Source organism: Aquarana catesbeiana, linkage group LG10 (assembly GCF_042186555.1).
Source record: "Aquarana catesbeiana isolate 2022-GZ linkage group LG10, ASM4218655v1, whole genome shotgun sequence".
In the NCBI taxonomy this organism is placed as follows: Eukaryota; Metazoa; Chordata; class Amphibia; order Anura; family Ranidae; genus Aquarana; species Aquarana catesbeiana.
In genome coordinates, this window is record NC_133333.1 from 4,865,459 (window position 1) to 4,887,091 (window position 21,633).

General features: G+C 46.4%; 1 protein-coding gene across 1 annotated transcript in view; it reads right to left on the reverse strand.

Moving 5' to 3' along the window:
* PAX7 (paired box 7) overlaps nt 1-21,633 on the reverse strand; it is a 103,045-nt gene that overhangs the window by 40,821 nt on the left and 40,591 nt on the right. Inside the window, exon 4 of the mRNA XM_073603758.1 lies at nt 20,619-20,815. Coding sequence (XP_073459859.1) covers nt 20,619-20,815 — 197 coding nt within the window. The remainder of the gene's footprint in view (nt 1-20,618; nt 20,816-21,633) is intronic.

The window sequence follows — 21,633 nt, forward strand, 5'->3', positions numbered from 1 at the left end:
AGAATTACCCCCTTACAGATAGCTAAAAAGATCCATGGTGTCAGTGAGAACTTATTTGAGCGGCAGAAACTGCTCATTGCTCAAGGAACCCCTGGCAACCCCTCTGCGTTTGTGTCTTTTACTCTTAGCAATAAACGTTCTTTTTTTACGATATCACACTATTGTCATTTCTTTTGCCTCTTTCTTCACACTCGCGGCTCTTCGGGCCAAAGAGTGTGAGTTCTGATCAGAAATTAGCCTCAGATCATCTTGGGGACGTGAGACTACGAAGCAAGAGGAGTTCCATCTAGCCCATGCTGAGGGCTACATTTGTTTTTAATTCCGAACGGAAGTGTCCCTTTCGTCTTGGATCATCAGGGGGACGAGAGGCTACGAAGTAAGAGGAGTTCTACCTAGCCCACGCAGAGGGCCATATCTGCTTGCGATTTAGACTTCGCTATTTAGGGGGTCCACCGTTTCCGGTAAGGGCATTTACTTATCAATTGTGACCCGCTGGGGATTCCTCTTCATCTCTCCTCCTGCTCCTATCTTCGGTGAAGGTGTCTGACTCCTGGATAATCGCTCCCCTCAGTGGACTTGCCTCCCCCATCAGTGATCTTTTTTCAAACTGCTCATGGACTTTCTTTCTTCTTTTTTGTTTATCCAATGTTCATTTGTTCGCTAAGTGACTTTATTTTAGTCTAGACTAGTTAGCCCACCACTCACTTTAATGTCATTTTTATTTTGGGTGCTCACTTTGTAAGCGCAACTTATAGATTTTATTAACCTCTGGAGGAACCCTAGGGTTCCATGGAAACCCCCCCCCCCCCCCCCGGTTGAGAAACCCTGCTGTTGATATTTCATATAGAAGTCACAGGGCCTTTTCTGTTCCAGGGCTCCCTCCCTGGAAACATCAACACCACTAGTAACATCTTCTCTGGAAGTATCTGAACCAGTGGAGCCAAACCGGTGTCAGGAACGTCTCAGCACCCTTGACTGGGATCTCATCACACTCTGGTAGAGGTTAGTTGGGGGGTTAGTTGGGTCAAGATAGGAAGGTCTACAATGCCTTTAAGCGTTTGCATCCCAATTTGGCCACTGGAGGGCGGTGTTCATTGGAATCTGAGATTGTTGTGTTTTTTAAGTGGCAGTTACTTGAAAATAAAATGTACTTATCCTTGTAATTATATTATTACATCAGTAATATACAGGGGATGGTCTGAGTCATTAGAAAAGATTGAACCCATTATATACACAGAAATGTGTTCAGGCCTACCTGACAGGGCATCCTGTCCCAGCAATTAAAGAAAAATTCATTCAGGTGTAATCTCCCAGCATGTTGGGAGCCTCGGCACAGAGGATTACTTCCCCTCAAAAATGAGTAAATAGTCCCCTCTCTGTCCCTGGCCCCTGCTGCCGACCTGATTGGGGCCCAGAAAACTTTTGGTTGATTGCTGAGAGACACAGCCCAGGGGGCTACTGTGCAGGCGCACAAAGATATTTAATGAGTGTTCTTTCGGCCCCCCTCTGCTGAACTGATGGGGCTCGGGCCCTGAACAGGAGGGCCGGCTCTATCTCGTTATTCACGGCCCTACCTGTAATAATTATTACCTTCACCAAGTGGCCGTGTACGAGGAACCAATGCCTCTCCCTATAGGCCTTTACTTACAGGGGTTTCTCATTCATGAGCTTGGAGAAACCAACTCTACTTAAATAGTCCGCCTTCAATCCCGGGGGGCAGCTGCTGAACCGATAGGGCCCCGGGGAACCTTTAGTGGATTGCTGGAAGCCACGGCCTATAGGAATACTATGCCTGCGCACAAAGATATTTAATGACTCCCCTTTCTGCCCCCCTGCTAAACTGATGGGGCCTGGGCCCCGTTACAGGAGGACTGGCTCCACCCCCTTATCAGCAGCTCTGCCTATAGTAATTACTACTTTCACAAAGTGGAAGTGCACAAGGGACCTCTCCTTAAAAAAATTTATGAAAATGTATTAAATCAAATGAATTGAAATGTCGGGAGCCTCGGCACAGAGGATTACTCCACCTGAAAAATGTAGTGAATTGTCCCCTCTTTGTCCCCGGCCCCTGCTGCTGAACTGATGGAGCCCAGGGAACGTTTGGTTGATTGTTGGGAGCTATGGCCCATGGTAATACTATGCATGCGCACAAAGATATTGAATGAGTCCCCTTCCTCCCCCCTTCTAAACTGGCGGGGCCCGGTGCAGGAGGGCTGGATCTTCCTCCTTATTGGTGGCCCTGCCTGTAATAATTATTACCTTCACAAACTGTGCAAGGAGCCCATGCCTCTCCCTATAGGCCTTTGCTTACAGGGGTTTGGATAATTGAGACTGGTGAGCTTAGATAAACCAGCTGTACTTAAATAGTCCCCTTTTACTCCCCGGCCCCTGCTGCTAAACTGAGGGGGAACTTTTGGTTAATTGCTGGGAGCCGGGGCCCATTGTATTAAGCAAAGGTATTTAAGGAGTACACTTTCTGATCCCGGCCCCCTGTTGAACTGATGAGGTTCGGGGCCTTAACAGGAGGACCGGCTCTACCCAATGATTGGTGGCCCTGCCTGTAATAATTATTACTTTCACAAAGTGGCAGTTGAAAAGTAAAAATTCATGAAATTTTTATTATTTATTTATTTTTATTTATTTATTTACTTATTTAATAATAACTACTGTCGGGAGCCGTGGCACGTAGGATTACTCCGCCTAAAAAAATGAGTAAATAGTCCTTTCTCACTCTTAGTCCATGCTGTTGAATTGATGGGGCCCGGGGGAACTTTTGGTTGATTTTTTTGGAAGCCACAGCCCATGGGGGTACTGTGCATGCACCCAAAGGTATTGAAAGAGTGCCCTCTGTCCTCGGCCCTTACTGTGGGTCTTATGGGTCCAGGGGAACTTTTTGGTAAATCCTGGGAGCCACGGCCCGAGGGATCACTGTGTATGCGCCCAAAGGTATTTAAAGAGTGCCCTCCCTGCCCCCTGGTGCCCTGCTGGGGCAAGCATAACCTCCTTATCGGCCAGGCCCTGCCTGTAATAATTATTACCTTCACAAAGTGGCAGCATACAAGGAGCCTAAGCCTCTCCCTATAGGCCTTTATTTTACAGGGGTTTCGGATTCATGAGGCTGGTGAGCCACTCTACTTAAATAATCCCCTCTTAGTCCCCGGCCCCTGCTGATGAACTGATGGGGTCTGGGGAACTTTTGGTTAATTGCTGGGAGCCAGGGCCCTTTGGATTACCCAAAGGTATTTAAGGAGTACACTTTCTGATCCTGGCCCCCTGTTGAACTGATGGGGTCTGGGCCCTTTACAGGACCTACCCCATTATTGGTGGCCCTGCCTGTAATAATTATTACCTTCACAAAGTGACAGCATACAAGGAGCCTACGCCTCTCCCTATAAGCCTTTATTTTTCAGGGTTTCGGATTCATGAGGCTGGTGAGCTCTACTCCTCTACTTAAGTAGCCCCCTCCTAGTCCCTGGCCCCAGCTGCTGAACTGATGGGGCCTGGGGGACTTTTAAAATAATTGCTTGGAGCCAGGGCCCATTGGATTACCCAAAGGTATATAAAGAGTTCCCCTTTCTCACCTGGCCCCCTCTTGAACTGATGGGGTCTGGGCCCTTTACAGGAGGGCCGGCTCTACCCCATTATTGGTTGCCCTGCCTGTAATAATTATTACCTTCACAAAGTGGCAGCATACAAGGAACCTACGCCTCTCCCTATAGGCCTTTATTTACATTGTTTCGGATTCATGGGGCTGGTGAGCTCTACTCCTCTACTTAAGTAGCCCCCTCTTAGTCCCTGGCCCCTGCTGCTGAACTGATGGGGGCCCGGGGGGACTTATGATTAATTGCTGGGAGCCAGGGCCCATTGGATTACCCAAAGGTATTTAAGGAGTACACTTTATGATCCTGGCCCCCTGTTGAACTGATGGGGCCTGGGGGACTTTTGATTAATTGCTTGGAGACAGGGCCCATTGGATTATCCAAAAGTATATAAAGAGTCCCCTTTCTCACCTGGCCCCCTGTTGAACTGATGGGGGCCTGGGCCCTTTACATGGAGGGCCGGCTCCACACAATTATTGTAATAATTATTACCTTTACAAAGTGGCAGCATACAAGGAACCTACGCCTCTCCCTATAGGCCTTTTATTTACAGGGTTTTCGGATTGATATGAGGATGGTGAGCTTAGAGAAAAACCAACTCCAGTGTATCATCCTCACACAACATGCCTTGGCTGCTGCCTCTAGTTTAAAGTGACTCTCCTTCATATGGAAACGGAGAGGAGGTATTAAATAAAAAAAAAAAAAAAAAAAAAATCCCAGGAAGAAAGAGGCTCCCTTATCTCTGGGAGACAGTTGTCAGGAATCACTTTGGCTGAATCATTTTGTCTCCATGCTGCTTTGCTGTCAAGCCGGCCTCAGGACATGGATCAAAGGAGAGAGCGGAGCTGTGCTGACGCTACTGATCCCTTCGGTTCAGAAGAAGCAAGCGACACAGAGGCTGTGCTCCACATCAAATAGGAGAGAGAGAAAGTGATAGGGTTGGAGGGAGGGAACAGGGGGATGCGCAAGGGAACAGATAACGGGAAATGGGAATGAATAGGCCCAACACTCTGGGGACTCAGATCCTCAAAACTTTTCGCTGGCTCCTTAGCTAAATAGCTGAAATCTTGGCCTTCGCCGTTACGACTTTTTCTGCTGGTGGTGACGAGAATGCGCCATGAACTGCCGGGCCGGTGCGGGGTCTGAATGGGGATAAATGGAACGGAGGATCGGAATAATCAAACATTGTAGAACATATTTATCTGTCCTGTTGCTTAGCTGACATACCGATTGGGCAGAGAATTTGTTACAATTTTCAGGCGGTGAATGTGACTTTCACCAAATATTCTCTGGTGGTGAGTCGACTACTGCTAATTAAAACACGCACACTGGAAAGATTCACTGGAAGAAGATGGTGGAAAAATGTCAAATTAAATCTGTTCTAAAGGCTCAAGGTTTTTTTTTTTTAGGTAAAAAGCCTTCTATGTGTAGCATACCGCCCCCCCCCCCCCCCTTTAATACATACCCCCAGGGCCGCTAATAGGCCAGTACAACTGGCCCTATTGTACCGGGCCCGGCCAGCAGGGAGGCCCAGGCAAACTGAACAGATAGCTAATTAATAAATTAATGTTAAAAACAAAATCCTCCAGCCACCTCCCCCCACCCCCGGGGGGGTTCAAGATCTACTAGTACTGCAGCAGCCAGCATCTATACATTATGGCATTGGGAGCATGGGTGGCACTGTCTGCAGGTAGCACATGCGTTATGGGCCATAAGTGGGCAGGTTATGGGCAACAAAGTGCAGGTTTGTCTACAAGTGAGATTTATTTTTTACAATGCCATAATGTGCTGCAGACAGTGCCACCCATGCCGCCAAAGCCGTAGTGTGCTGCAGAGACAGTGCCACCCATGCCACCAATGGCATAATGTCATTGGCAGCATGGGTGGCACTGTCTCTGCAGGCAGCACATGCGTTTTGGCATTAGCAGGATGGGTGGCACTGTCTGCAGCACATTACGGCATTGGCGGCATGGGTGAAAAAAAAAAAAATCAGGCGGGGTCTGGGGAGGGGCCAGGGGTGGGGCCAGGGGTGGAGCCCCATCAGGTAGGCTGTACAGGGCCTCATGATTTCTATCAGCATCCCTGCATGCCCCCAGCGCTGCTGTTAGAAACCACAGGGCCCCATACAACCTATCTGACAGCCCCCCACCCCAAATAAACAGAGTTTATTATGCTTCAGTTATGAATGAACACTGTGAGTGAGATTGATATCGATCACTCATTGTGTTCAATCAGAAAAAGAAGGGGCTGGTAAATATAACATATTTACCAGACCCTTCCCCCACTCTCCACCCTGAAGGATCCCATTGTGTGCCTGCAGGGAAGGAGAAGAGGAAGCTAGCAGTACTGCAGGCGGTTGGTTCCCCATTTTTTTGGGGGGGGGCAGCAAACAAACCACCCGACTCCCCCTCCACTTGGTCGCTTGCCCAACAACCCCCCCCCCTCTTCTTGCTCGCCTGTCCGCCCACCAGCCCCTCACTTACCCCATTCAGGTCACAGGCAGCTTCGGTGGCTTCCCCCTGCGTCTCCTCCTGGGCGGCTTCCCCCCCCTGCTTCTTCTCCCGAATACAATCGCTTCTCCACTCGGCCAATCGGGTCCTAGGAGCGGCTTCCTGATTGGCCAGGAGGAGAAGCAGGAAGACAATAGTGAATATTAATTTGCTATTGTCACACAAGTGGACGGACTCCATGCCCACCTTTTTTGAAGCCAATTAGAGCCTCATCCATGCGTCAAGCACCCTGCATATAGATTAGGGGCCGGGCGCATGGGTTAGGGTGGGCAGTGCCCCTGCGCCCCTAATGGAGTGGGCCCACTGACTGCAGGGGGTAGGGGGGCACAGGGAGGGTGATCAGTGTGGCAGGGGGTCAAATAAATCTGATCCCCTGTATGGCTCTCTCTGCAGCAGCTGAAAGTCGGGGGGGGGGGGGAGGAGAAGAAGCCGGCTTTCAGCTGCTGCAGAGAGAGCCATACACGGGATCAGTTCCAGTAATTGCCCCCCTGCTGCATCAATCACCATCCCTTCTACATCCGATTCACCCTGTTGCCTGGGCCCCCTGCTGGCCCTGGACCCCATACAGGAGAACCAGTGAGAGCGGGGGTGTAGCCAAGCCACAAATTAAATCCTCAAAACTTTCCAGTTTCCAGAGTCACAGAGAACAACGCCAGTTCTTGTCTCTCTGGGTCTTGCCGCCGGTCTCTGCTATCAGAAGGGAGAGCCCAGGAAAGGCACCCGCAGGTATGGCCGAGTGGCAGTGGCGGATAGTGCTCAATATTTTGTGGGGGGGTGGCAAATAAACCCCCCCCCCCCATGCAGGAGACGGACGGGAAGGCGGCCTTACCTTAGGAGATGACAAGGATCGAGGGGTAGAGCTGCTGCTCCTCGCTCCAGCCAAAGGAAGAGCCGGAGCTTTTCCCCCCGGGTGATCAGACCTTTCTTCTCCTAAGACTCCCTGGCCAATCGGGTCATTGTGTCACACAACTGGGTGCGTTCAGGGCCCCCCGAGTCCACCCTTTTTTTTAGTCAATTAGACCAGTGTACTCCAAATTGTGGCCCTGGGGCCAGATGTGGCCCTTTGCTTGCTTTTATCCGGCCCTTGGGCACTATTTTATTCACTGACACCCATGAAGGGCACAGTTCCTACCAATCACATCAACGATGGGGCACAGTTCCTCCCAATGATACCAGCAATAGGTCCCATTGACACCAATGATGGGTCACAATTCCTCCCAATGATGCCAACAATGGGTCCCAATGATGCCAATGATGGGTCAAAATTCCTCCCAATAATGCCAACAATGGGTCCCATTGACACCAATGATGGGGCACAGTTCCTCCTATTGATGCCAACAATGGGTCCCAATGACACCAATGATGGGTCACAATTCCTCTCAATAATGCCAACAATGGGTCCCAATGACACCAATGATGGGGCACAGCTCCTCCCAATGATGCCAACAATGGGTCCCAATGACACCAACGATGGGTCACAATTCCTCTCAATAATGCCAACAATAGGTCCCAATGACACCAATAATGGGTGACAATTCCTCCCAATGATGCCAACAATGGGTCCCAATGACGCCAATGATGGGTCCCAATGACACCAATGATGGGTGACAATTCCTCCCAATGATACCAGCAATAGGTCCCATTGACACCAATGATGGGTCACAATTCCTCCCAATGATGCCAACAATGGGTCCCAATGATGCCAATGATGGGTCAAAATTCCTCCCAATAATGCCAACAATGGGTCCCATTGACACCAATGATGGGGCACAGTTCCTCCTATTGATGCCAACAATGGGTCCCAATGACACCAATGATGGGTCACAATTCCTCTCAATAATGCCAACAATGGGTCCCAATGACACCAATGATGGGGCACAGCTCCTCCCAATGATGCCAACAATGGGTCCCAATGACACCAATGATGGGTGACAATTCCTCCCAATGATGCCAACAATGGGTCCCAATGACGCCAATGATGGGTCCCAATGACACCAATGATGGGTGACAATTCCTCCCAATTATGCCAACAATAGGTCCCAATGACACCAATGATGGGTCACAATTCCTCCCAATGATGCCCACAATGGGTCCCAATGACACCAATGATGGAGCAAAATTCCTCCCAATAGCGCCATTAATGGGGCGCAATTCCTCCTACTGAGACCAATGATGGGGGATTGTTTACTCCCACTGATGCTGGAATAATTTTGTACTTCTGATGGCCACAGTCCGGCCCCCCTAAAGTCTGAAGCACAGTAAAACTTGCCCTTTGTTTCGAAAGTTTGGAGTCCCCTGGAGAACCCTAGAGCCTCAGGCTCTAATCACGTGCTTCCAAAGAAAAAAAGAAACCCCATTGGAATCCATGTGTCCGGCGCCCTGCATGTAGATTAGGGGCCGGGCCCATGAATTAGTGGGGGGGGGGGGGGGGCGGGGGGCGGCGCCCCTGCGCCCCTTATGGACGGGGCCGTCACTGCCACTAAGATCACTTCTGCCTTGGAGGAAATCCCCGGCTGCAAATTTTGATACCAGGATGATGCCTGCAGGTGCAGACACCCTTCCGGTATAACCATTTCAACCTATGGACGTCCTATAGTACTGAAGTGCTTAGGCAAGCTGCTAGCAGGCTTCAGCCCTTCTTGTAGCCTGCTAGCAGCTTGATTAAAGTGGCTGTCCACATTGCTCTTATACAAGCTGAAGCGGCGGTGTGAAGGGGCCCCTAGGACAGCTCTGTTTGTAGCCACGCATGCAGGTCAGGTGTGCCCCTGGTGACGATGCTGCTCGCCCGCTGACACTCCATGGTTTGCAGGAACTAAAAATGGATAATATTTCTACTGAAGACCCTGGAAACAGTTAAAAAAAAAGAAAAGATTGCTTGTTTTGTGTGTCTGCACTTTCTAGGGGTGAGCGACAAGACCAGCCTGGAATCTGCCATCTCTGGGGATGAAAAAAATCCCATCCCGGCCTCCGAAGAGAAAGCTTTTCTGTTTTCTCATGTGTGAAGGAATTCTCCTAATACCCTGAGTGACGGCAGCAGGTGGCTCCTCACTGCCCGGGACGCTGGATTCTTCATTGCCATGTGAGTGCTGAGGCTGGAAACCGGCAATAAAACATCGGAGACGAGTGCCAGATAATAAACTACATTTCATATTCCTCATACGTGTCCGTGTTACCGTGTATTTGTATCAAAATGTATCCTGAAGTATCCTTTTCTCTTTACATAAATTCATTTGTGCAAAATACCTGGTGATCCTGCCAGTCCCTCTGCTTTCCTATTTCACACTGACCACACTAGGCATGGAAGCTCATCCATCCCAGTGTAGTCAGTTTGCTTCTTTGCGGTCTCATTGGGAGCACAGCCTGCCTGTACTCCAGTGGTCAGTTTTCTGCTGACCCATCCCTCCCCCCCTGCACAGCTCTTCACTGGCTAGATCAGTGTACTGCTGTCTCTCTGCCTCCTGCCTACACCATATACACACAGCTCTTCACTGGGAAGATCCGTGTACTGCTGTTTCTCTGTCTCCTGCTGACCCCCACCAACCACAGCAACACACACACGCAGCTCTTCACTGGGAAGATCCGTGTACTGCTGTTTCTCTGTCTCCTGCTGACCCCCACCAACCACAGCAACACACACACACAGCTATTCACTGGGAAGATCTGTGTCCTGCTGTTTCTCTGCCTCCTGCTGACCCCCCCCCCCCCCCACACACACACACACACACACACACACAGAACATGCACAGATCTTCACTGGGAAGACTCATGTACTGCTGTTTCTCTGTCTCCTGCTGAAAACCCCAACACACACACAGCTCTTCACTGTTTCAAACATCTCACGCTGACCCCCTCCCCCTACCACAGCAACACACACACAGCTCTTCACTGGGAAGTTCGATGTACTCCTGTTTCTCTGCCTCCTACATGTACGGTCCATTCTGAAAATATGTGTACGATCTATTCTAAAAATACATGTACGGTCTATTCTAAAAATACATGTATGGTCCATTCTAAAAATACATGTACGGTCCATTCTGAAAATACATTTATGGTCCATTCTAAAATTACATGTACAGCCCATTCTGAAAATACATGTGCTGTCCATTCTAAAAATACATGTACAGCCCATTCTGAAAATACATGTATGGTCCATTCTGAAAATACATTTATGGTCCATTCTAAAATTACATGTACAGCCCATTCTGAAAATACATGTGCTGTCCATTCTAAAAATACATGTACAGCCCATTCTGAAAATACATGTATGGTCCATTCTGAAAATACGTGTACGGCCCATTCTGAAAATACATGTACGGCCCATTCAGAAAATACATGTGCGGCCCATTCTGAACATACATGTACAGCCCATTCTGAAAATACATGTACAGCCCATTCTAAAAATACATATACAGCCCATTCTGAAAATAAATGTACGGTCCATTCTAAAAGTACATGTACAGCCCATTCTGAAAATACATGTACAGCCCATTCAGAAAATACATGTGCGGCCCATTCTGAAAATACATGTATAGCCCATTCTGAATATAAGGTATCGGGTTTTCAACTTGCAGTTAAGCATCAGATGTTTCAGAGAACGTATTTTCCATACATGTAGAATCAATCGTAATCAGTTCAGAGAACTTCACAGTCACCGTATCGCCATCACACAGGACTAATACAGGAAAGCAGAAGGAGGCTGCTGGCACCCACCCCCCCCCCCCCCCCCCAGCACGGGGCTACGGTTGCTGTGGGCAACATTTCTACCTCTCTTTGCTGCAGTGTTAATAAAACTGCCATAAAGTGCATATCACTGGAGTATTATGGCTTAAACCTTTTACAATCCAGAAGTGCCTGGAAATCCGCGGGGAGCATACACAGCGAGATTCATGATTAATAAATGTCAGTTAATTATAAATACATATCTGAATGCACAAAGCTTACTTCTCATCCACACACTGACTTTTAGCAATCTAGGTCCTGCTTTGTTGTAAAGTTATAGAGGAAGTATAAGGGAAGTGTAGAGGATTTCATAGAGGAAGTATAAGGGACGTGTAGAGAAAGTCATAGAGGAAGTATAAGGGACGTGTAGAGGAAGTCATAGAGGAAGTATAAGGGACATGTAGAGGAAGTCATAGAGGAAGTATAAGGAAAGTATAGAGGATGTCATAGAGGAAGTATAAGGGAAGTATAGAGGATGTCATAGAGGAGGTATAAGGGAAGTGTAGAGGATGTCATAGAGGAGGTATAAGGGAAGTATAGAGGAAGTAATAGAGGAAGTATAAGGGAAGTATAGAGGAAGTAATAGAGGAAGTATAAGGGAAGTATAGAGGATGTCATAGAGGAAGTATAAGGGGAGTGTAGAGGAAGTCATAGAGGAAGTATAAGGGAAGTATAGAGGAAGTAATAGAGGAAGTATAAGGGAAGTATAGAGGAAGTAATAGAGGAAGTATAAGGGAAGTATAGAGGATGTCATAGAGGAAGTATAAGGGGAGTGTAGAGGAAGTCATAGAGGAAGTATAAGGGAACTATAAAGGAGGTAAAGAGACAGTAATGGAGAAGGTCATAGAGGGAGTTGTTGTTTAAGTCATAGAGGAACAACAAAGGAAGTATGGAGGAAAGAATGGAAAAAGTCATAGAGGGAGAATATAAAAAATATAGAGGAACTATAAAGGAAGTATAGAGGAAATAATGGAGGAAATCATAGAGGGAATATTAGGAAAGTAGAGAGGAAGCCATAGTGGAAGTATAGAGGCAGTATAGAGAAAGTATAGAAGAAGTTATAGAAAATGTCATAAAGAAAGTATAGAAGTTATGGAGGAAGTCATAGAGGGAGTATAGAGGAAGTATAGAGGAACTATAAAGGGAGTACCAAGGAAGTATAGAGGAACTATAAAGAGGGTATAGAGGAAGTCTAGAGGAACTATAAAGGGAGTATAGTGAAAGTAATAGAGGGAATAAAGAGAAAGTATAGAGGAAGTCATAGAGGAAGTAAAGTGGAACTATAGAGGAAGTCATAGAGAGAGTATAGAGCAACAATAACGGAAGTATAGAGGAAGTAGTGGAGGAAGTCATAGAGGGAAATAGAGGAAGTATAGAAGAGGTATAAAGGAAGTATAGAGGAAGTAATGGAGGGATTATAGAGGAACTACAAAGGAAGTATAGAAAAAGTATTGAGGAAGTCATGAAGGCAGTATGGGGAAGTCATAAAGGAAGTATAGGGGAAGTCATAGAGGGAGAATAGAGAAAGTATAAAGGAAGTCATAGAGTGAGTATAGAGGAGCTATAAAGTATAGTGAAAGTCATAGAGGGAGTATAGAACAAGTTTAGAGGCAAACACAGAGAAAGTTAGAGAGGAAATCATAAAGGAAGTATAGAAAAAGTATTGACGAAGTCATAAAGGCAGAATGGAGGAAGTCCTAAAGGAAGTACAGAGGCAGTCATAGAGGGAGTATAGAGGAGCCATAAAGGATGTATAGAAAAAATAATATAGGAAGTCATAGCGGGAGTATAGAGGAGCTATAAAGGAAGGATTGAGGAAGTAGTGGAGGAAGTCATAGATGGAGTATAGAAGAGCCATACAGGAAGTAATAGAGGAAGTCAAAGATGGAGTATAGAAGAAGTATGAAGAAAGTAATAGAGGAAGTCATAGATGGAGTATAGAGGAAGTATAAAGGAAGTAATAGAGGAAGTCATAGATGGAGTATAGAGGAGGTATAAATGAAGTAATATAGGAAGTCATAGATAGAGTATAGAAGAAGTATAAAGGAAGTAATAGAGGAAGTCATAGAGAAAGTCATAGATGGAGTATAGAAGAAGTATAAAGAAAGTAATAGAGGAAGTCATAGATGGATTATAGAGGAAGTATAAAGGAAGTAATAGAGGAAGTCATAGATGGAGTATAGAAGAAGTATAAAGGAAGTAATAGAGGAAGTCATGGATGGAGTATAGAGAAAGTATAAAAGAAGTAATAGAGGAAGTCATAGATGGAGTATAGAGGAAGTATAAAGGAAGTAATAGAGGAAGTCATAGATGGAGTATAGGGGAAGTAATAGAGGAAGTCATAGATGGAGTATAGAGGAAGTCATAGAGGAAGTCATAGATAGAGTATAGAGGAAGTATAAAGGAATAATAGAGGAAGTCATAGATGGAGTATAGAAGAAGTATAAAGGAAGTCATCGAGGAAGTCATAGATGGAGTATAGAGGAAGTATAAAGGAAGTAATAGAGGAAGTCATAGATGGAGTTTAGAATAAGTATAAAGGAAGTAATAGAGGAAGTCATAGATGGAGTATAGATGAAGTATAGAGGAAGTCATAGATGGAGTATAGAGGAAGTAGTGGAGGAAGTCATAGATGGAGTATAGAGGAAGTATAAAGGAAGTAATAGAGGAAGTCATAGATGGAGTATAGAGGAAGTACAAAGGAAGTAGTGGAGGAAGTCATAGATGGAGTATAGAGGAAGTGTAGAGGAAGTAGTGGAGGAAGTCATAGATGGAGTATAGAGGAAGTATAGAGGAAGTAGTGGAGGAAGTCGTAGATGGAGTACAGAGGAAGTATAAAGGAAGTAATAGAGGAAGTATAGAGGAAGTATAGAAGAAGTAGTGGAGGAAGTCATAGATGGAGTATAGAGGAAGTATAGAGGAAGTAGTGGAGGAAGTCATAGATGGAGTATAGAGGAAGTAGTGGAGGAAGTCATAAATGGAGTATAGACAAAGTATAGAGGAAGTCATAGAGGAAGTAAAGTATCCACTTGACTTTGGATGATCTGAACAATTTTTGGTAATCATCTGTTGCAGTCACTTAGCTTGACTACTTTTCTACATTAGCTGCTAATGCGTTATCTATCCTAACATATTTCAGGCGATTGGGGCTGAAAAAAGAGGTCCTGACAGAGGAGTAGAGAAGACACCGGGAGGATGTCACGGGTGGTGTTCTGCGTTGTCAGCCCTGTGAGTACCCTGGAAATGGGGAGGACACAACATGTTGCAGGCTGTCAATGGCAGTGCCGGTGACGTCCTCTGGTTACATTGCATGGCACAGGTATGTAAATCTTGGCAGGTAAATCACATATATGTATCTCAATGCCAAAACTCTGCAATAAAGCAGCCTCCACATTTTCAAAGTTATTGAGGTGTGGGATGGACATGGACCCCATGAAAGGCTTATCTGTGCGCTCCCAATCGCTATGAATATTGGCACTGGAGCCGGCGATGATGTGCTTACTGGTGCACGGCAAAAACGAAAACGACTTAACCCTTTGCACTCCTCGGCCCGCCTTAGTGGTGGCCGAGTATGGTAAGGCCTGTTTCATTACAGAGGAGAAGATATCGCCTTCCACTCTTATCACCCTCCGACCAATCGGAGGCCCAGTAACACCCCCCCCCCACCACCACCCTATCGTCTCCGGCTGAGCCGGCTCTGTTATCCTCGCACAGCAGCCGGCAAGGAGCAGGACTCACTTTCAGAGAGGAGAAAATCCTTAATGCTCGCTCCCTCAGCCTCTGTAATGCTAGGATGTCGCCAATCTGCTTTGAGGGATGGAAAGATTAAGAAGAATAAAAAAATTGCAATAAAATATGTGTGAACGAGGGGGTAATTGTGGACAAATGCAGCATTGAAATTCATTTTTCAGCTCTTTTACACACCATTTCAATCTTATTTTCTGCTTGTTAATGAGATCTTGTTGGTCGAGGGTGGGCCGAGCTGCCCAATATCGCCGGGTAATTGCACATAATTTTCTCTTTACCAATGATTTGCATCAGTTTTTTTTTTTTTTTTTTCTAATTTTGTAGTATTTAACATCCCTTGCAGTTCCCCTCCCGTGCCCAGCAAGCCTCATTTTAAATGCTTATTATAAGCAGAGCGCCTGCGAAGAGAAAAGAGCGAGGGGTGTGAAAGAAAGAGGGATATGTGAGGCCTGCCGAGCACGCGGCCGGGAATTTCTGGGGACCGCCGCAGCCGTAACGTATAGGAAACGCCGTGCAAAAAAATGCCCACCTAAAAAAAGAAATCCAACATAGTCATGCAGATTTTCCACCGTTACCGGACTACGCCCTTTCCGCTATTTAATGACAATTATATTCGTGTTTAATGCGGGCACTACAGACGTAAGATCTGGTTGTGGGAGTTGCACAGAATGTCAGAATATATACAGGACACGTTTGGGCTTAACGTATGAGCGGATTAAGCCCCCTTTATCACCGCGGCAGCTCTCTGTTTTGACAAGTCGGCTCCGAGGGGCCGGGATACCGTCCATCACAAGGGCTGGAAGATTAGGACGTTTTCCCTCGGATCAGCCTCAGAACGAGCCGCCCGAGCACATCTGCATGTTTGCCGCACGTCCATTAAAAAAAAAAAAAAACCTTTCGGAAAATGAAATTGGGGATTATCAGAGTTGTAAAGAATTCAGAGGAGAAGGTTGGGGCCCCCCCCCCCGGGAAGAATAGGACAGTGGCCCCATAAAATTGACACCCCGTAACTGAAATTAAAGAAGGTTACAGGGTCACAATCCTATGGGGACGCTTTCCTACAATTCCCGGGGGGGCCCCAACCTTCTCCTATTTGCAGTATCTCACAAAAGTAAGTACACCCCTCACACACACAGCCATTAATGTCTAAACCACTGGCAACAAAAGTCAGTATACCCCTAAGTGAAAATGTCCAAATTGGGCCCAATTAGCCATTTTTCCTCCCCGGTGTCATGTGACTCGTTAGTGTTACAAGGTCTCAGGTGTGAATGGGGAACAGGTGTGTTAAATTTGGTGTTATCGCTCTCACTCTCTCATACTGGTCACTGGAAGTTTAACATGGCACCTCATGGCAAAGAACTCTCTGAGGATCTGAAAAAAAGAATTGTTGCTCTACATAAAGATGGCCTAGGCTATAAGAAGATTGCCAAGACCCTGAAACTGAGCTGCAGCATGGTGGCCAAGACCATACAGCGGTATAACAGGACAGGTTCACTCAGAACAGGCCTCGCCATGGTCCACCAAAGAAGTTGAGGTCACGTGCTCAGCGTCATATCCAGAGGTTGTCTTTGGGAAATAGACGTATGAGTGCTGCCAGCATTGCTGCAGAGGTTGTAGGGGTGGGGGGTCAGCCAGTCAGTGCTCAGACCATACGCCGCACACTGCATCAAATTGGTCTGCATGGCTGTCATCCCAGAAGGAAGCCTCTTCTAAAGATGATGCACAAGAAAGCCCGCAAACAGTTTGCTGAAGACAAGCAGACTAAGGACACGGATTACTGGAACCATGTCCTGTGGTCTGATGAGACCAAGATAAACGTATTTGGTTCAGATGGTGACAAGCGTGTGTGGGGGCAACCAGGTGAGGAGGACAAAGACAAGTGTGTCTTGTCTACAGTCAAGCATGGTGGTGGGAGTGTCATGGCCTGGGGCTGCATGAGTGCTGCCGGCACTGGGGGGCTACAGATCATTGAGGGAACCATGAATGCCAACATGTACTGTGATATACTGAAGCAGAGCATGATCCCCTCCCTTCAGAGACTGGGCCGCAGGGCAGTATTCCAACATGATAACCACCCCAAACACACCTCCAAGACCACCACTGCCTTGCTAAAGAAGCTGAGGGTAAAGGTGATGGACTCGCCAAGCATGTCTCCAGACCTAAACCCTATTGATCATCTGTGGGACATCCTCAAACGGAAGGTGGAGGAGCGCAAGGTCTCTAACATCCACCAGCTTCGTGATGTCATCATGGAGGAGGGGAAGAGGACTCCAGTGACAACCTGTGAAGCTCTGGTGACCTCCATGCCCAAGAGGGTTAAGGCAGTGCTGGAAAATAATGGCAGCCACACAAAATATTGACACTTTGGGCTCAATTTGGACATTTTCACTTAGGGGTGTACTGACTTTTGTTGCCAGCGGTTTAGACATTAATGGCCGTGTGTTGAGTTATTTTGAGGGGACAGTAAATTTACACTGTTATACAAGCTGTACACTCACTACTTTACATTGTAGACAAGTGTCATTTCTTCAGTGTTGTCACATGAAAAGATAGAAGAAAAGATTTACACAAATGTGAGTGAGGGGTGTACTTACTTTTGTAAGATACGGTACAACTATAGAACTAATAGTTATTATCCAATTCACTGATTATATCCGATAACTATATTACATTAGGAGTCAGCGAAGGGCTTTCCGATAAAATTGATTGGGCGACTCTAGAGCTGGCTTCTATGGGGCTCTCAAAGCCGGCGGTTCTGGGGCTCTTCTGTTGCTTCCAGACAAATGGCTTCCCCGGTAAAGCAGAACGAACTTCCTCAGCTAGTGTAACTGAGGAAGCAGCTATTCAAGCACAATCTGTGCTTGAATAGCTGCATTGGAGTGCAAGAAAGACATGGGGAGGGGCCTAATAGATCTAATAGGGGGGTCTTCAGATATAAAAGCTGGTGTTCAATTATCCACACTTTTGGCTTTGAGGAAGAAAGCTTGACCCTCGAAATGCGTAAGGCATTTTGGACGCTTTGAGGTCTTTCCATGCCATTAGTTGAGCATTGTGGACCTGGAGGCGGTCACATTTGCAACTTGCGATAACGCCTAAACATGTTATGCAGTTGTGAGTCTATCACTAGTTATCTTTATCTTTATAAACTGTAGTATGGTAATGTTCTACGTCAGTGCGCCCTCTCTTTGTTGGGGTCTAACAGACCCCTGATGTCTTCATAAAGAGGACCTGGCCATCAGGGCCGGGACAAGGGGTGGGCAGGAGGGGGTGGCTTCCTTGGGTGCAATGGTTTATTGCAGGGATGGGGGGGTGCCCTAACCCTAAAGGAATTAGGGGTGCAGTTTGGCATTCTTGCACTGGATGCTGGATGACCTTGTCCCAGCACTGCTGGCCATGCTATCATATAGGTGGCTTGTTAGTCCGCTGTGACACCAATAAAGTTAAAAAAAAAGATATAAAAAAATATAAATAAAAATAATTAAATAATATATTTTAAAGCACCCCAGTCACCCTTGTACACAACCCATATAAAAAGTGCAGTGTAGGACGAGCATGTGATTTGCAGTTTGTTGTGTATGGGGCTGTGTAGCCACAGACCGGTCAGGGGGCCCATGCTGACCCGTGTCCACAGCCAAAAACCCCTCCAATAAACATGTGAAGATCAGAACTGGAACATGGAGCAATGGAAGAAGGTGGCCTGGTCTGGTGAGCCCAAGAATGGTTTGAGGAACACAACAACGACAATGAGGCCTCCAGTTTCCCCAGATCTCAATCCAATCGAGCACCTGTGGGATGTGCTGGAAAAACAAGTCCGATCCATGGAGGCCTCACCTCCAAACTTACAGGACTTAAAGGATCTGCTACTGACAGCTTGGTGCCAGATACCACAGCCTACCTTCAGAGGTCTAGGGGAGTCCATGCCTGGATGGGTCAGGAGAGGGAGACCTACACAAGATTAGGTGGGTGCTCCTAAAGTTATGGCTGGTTGGTGTATAGTTATTGGTTTTGGGTTTGGGGAGGACCTATAGACCATTATCGGTAATGATTGTCTTTATGTTAACAGGACTACATCTCCCAATTGATCCTGCGTTGCACACAGATCCCGGAGACTCGTGTCCTGGTCTCTTGTGCAGCCGAAGGAGAAAAATCCTGACGTTGAATGGTAAGATTTAACCCCCCCATCCCTCCCGTGTGGCCGATCTGATCCCACGCAGTGCTGGCAATTAACAACACTAGATTAAAGGCATGTCATTCTAGATCATGTTAACGAGATATTGGATATCACAGCCAGAAAAATAAGGAAAAAAAAAAAAGTCCCATTCGTCTCCCTGCAGCAGAGAAGGAGGCAAGTCCTCGGAGCAGACAAGTCAAGATGCCGTTTTTTTGGTTGAATACATCCGTCTTTCCTCATTTAGTTTTTAAAGGATAACTAAACACCCCAAAAATGATATTGCAGTTCACAGTCCTATAGGCTACTGAAAATTTGAATGTTGGTATTTTTATTGAATTTTGTTGTTCAATAGATACAAGAGATTGACGTTACAGCCTGTACAGAGTGTTATAGCTTAGACCAGCCTTTCTCAACCTTGTTTAGCATGGAGGAACCATTGAAATAAGTTTCCAGGCTCAGGAAATAATAATTTCTATATCAAAAGTTCACGGTACATTAGTGTAATGGCCACTTAGAAGAATGCTCCTTACATTGGTGGTCATTGGGAAGATCTCCCCCTTACAAGTAGCTAAAAAGATCATTGGGGTCAATGGTTACTCTTCTGAGAGGCAGAAACTGCTCAAAGAACCTCTAGAAACCTGTTGAAGAACCCTGGTTGAGGAAGGCTGGCTTAGTATATTGAGTCTGTTGTCTCCTAAATGTTCATAGCAGTATCACATAACATAAGTCCTGCAGTTAAGAGAAACATGGACAACTTCATGTTGGCCACCTAGGAGCTGGAAGCCAGTGCATGTTATCAGCATGTTTGGAATCTTGCATAAACCCAATGATAATCAGTTCTCTTTGATCTCTATACGTCTTTGTAAAACCACTGTAAACAGATTGGGTTGTGCAAGAGTCTGGTGTCCTGCTGACATTCCTAAATACTGAATGACACTTGAGCCTGTAATACCCAGCGCTTGGACCAATGTAGCTATGTACTCTATGTACCATACCGGGCTGATGCCCCTGGAAGCTGAATATCACTGTATAGAAACTGCTACTACACCGCTACTATACTGCTACTCCAGTGAACTCAACTTGCTTTCGTGGTCTCGTGTTGCGTGGCCGGCCTGGTGCATTGTGAATACAGGTGGTTGGCCGCTTGGCGTAGGTGCCATTCAGAGAATGCTTTACATTTCCTGAATGCATGCAAAGCATTCTCTGACTGGACAAGGTAGAGAGGTTGGCGGGGTGACATCGCACACTCCCACCCTGTCCAATCAGGGAACACTTTGCATTCCTTCAAATAAATGCAAAGCATCCTCTAAATGGTGCCTGCATCGAATGGCCGACCTCCAGTATTTACAGTGCATCAGGCTGGCCGCTCATCATGGGATCCAAAAGCAAGTGAATATCAATGAAGTATTGGTGAGATGTCTACTTCAGTGATTTCCAGCTTTGAGGGGACCGGGCCAGGTATGGTATATACATGTAAAAAAATATATCATGTCTGGAATTCTTCTTTAATCAAATCAAAGTTAGCTTTATCCAATAGCCATTACTATGATATTTAAAGCAGAACTAAACCCTTCTATCGTTTTCATCCAAGGAAGCCGCCATCTTGGCTCCTGTTTGATCTTCAACAGCCATGGTGCTGCACATGTGATCAGTTATGACACTAGCCACTGAATGGTTTGACAGTTTGGTTGAGAGCACAACCAAGGTTGGGGGACGTGCCAGGAATGCAACTGTTTCTTGAAACTGTTTAATCGATGGGTTTAGTTCCACTTTGACAACCAATAAAATAGAATATTATAATTTCTTACAAATCAAACATTGGCCTATGGACCAGTTATAACGTGTGAAGGATGAAGTGCCAGTGCTGCCTACCTGGGGGGAGAGGCCGTTGCTGACCTGATTCATGTGGTTGGTTGGTCCGCCAGGGTTCATGAAGCTGTCGGAGTAAGAGGAGAAGCTGTGCCTGGCTCCGTATGCTGTGCCAGTGTCTGCGGTTGCAGCTGATAGACCCCCTTGGTGCATGGAAGAGGGGGGAAGAGGCTGGGGTCTGTGTACTGTGCTCCCAACATCTACAAAAACAAGGAGGTGCTCAGGTACAGTAGGAAATAGCATCTGGATAATGCATATACATGACACATCTTTATTGTCAATATACAGAGATGCTAATCGCTGATACAACATACACAATATCTGACTATCACAACTGCTACATGGCCAAAAGTATGTGGACCCCCTTTCAGTTCAGGTGTTTCCAGTCACAGGTACTGTTTATAATACTACAGCAGACATTTTAGATTATAATACTCTTCCAACCTCGTGACAAGAGCATGACTGTGTCCCTGTCTACAAAGCCAGCTCCATAAAGACATGGGTTGACCATTTTGGACCAGCTCCATAAAGACATGGTGTGACCAGTTTGGTGTGGAGGAACTCGAGTGTCCTGCTTAGAGCCCTAACCTCAACCCTACTGATCACCTTTTGGATGAATGAGAATGAGACAGGTCTTCAAAACCAACATCTCCATAAAGACATGGTGTGACCAGTTTGGTGTGGAGGATCTCGAGTGTTCTGCACAGAGTCCTGACTTCTACCCCACTGAAAACCATTGGGATGAACCGGAATGCTGATTGTGAGCCATGGCCTTTTTTGTGGTGCTCAACGTGGGGCCCAACATGTGAGCCAAGTCTTCCCATTCGGTACTGACCTCACAAATGGGCACAAACTCCCACAAAAGCCTTCCTAAAAGGGTGGAGCATGTTAAAACCACGTTTGGGGAACAGCTCCATATTAATGGCCATGGGTGCGGTGCAATTCCATTTTAAAGGCCATGGTTTTGGAATGGGATGATGTACAAGCCCATAGAGGTGTGATGGTTAGGTGCACACAG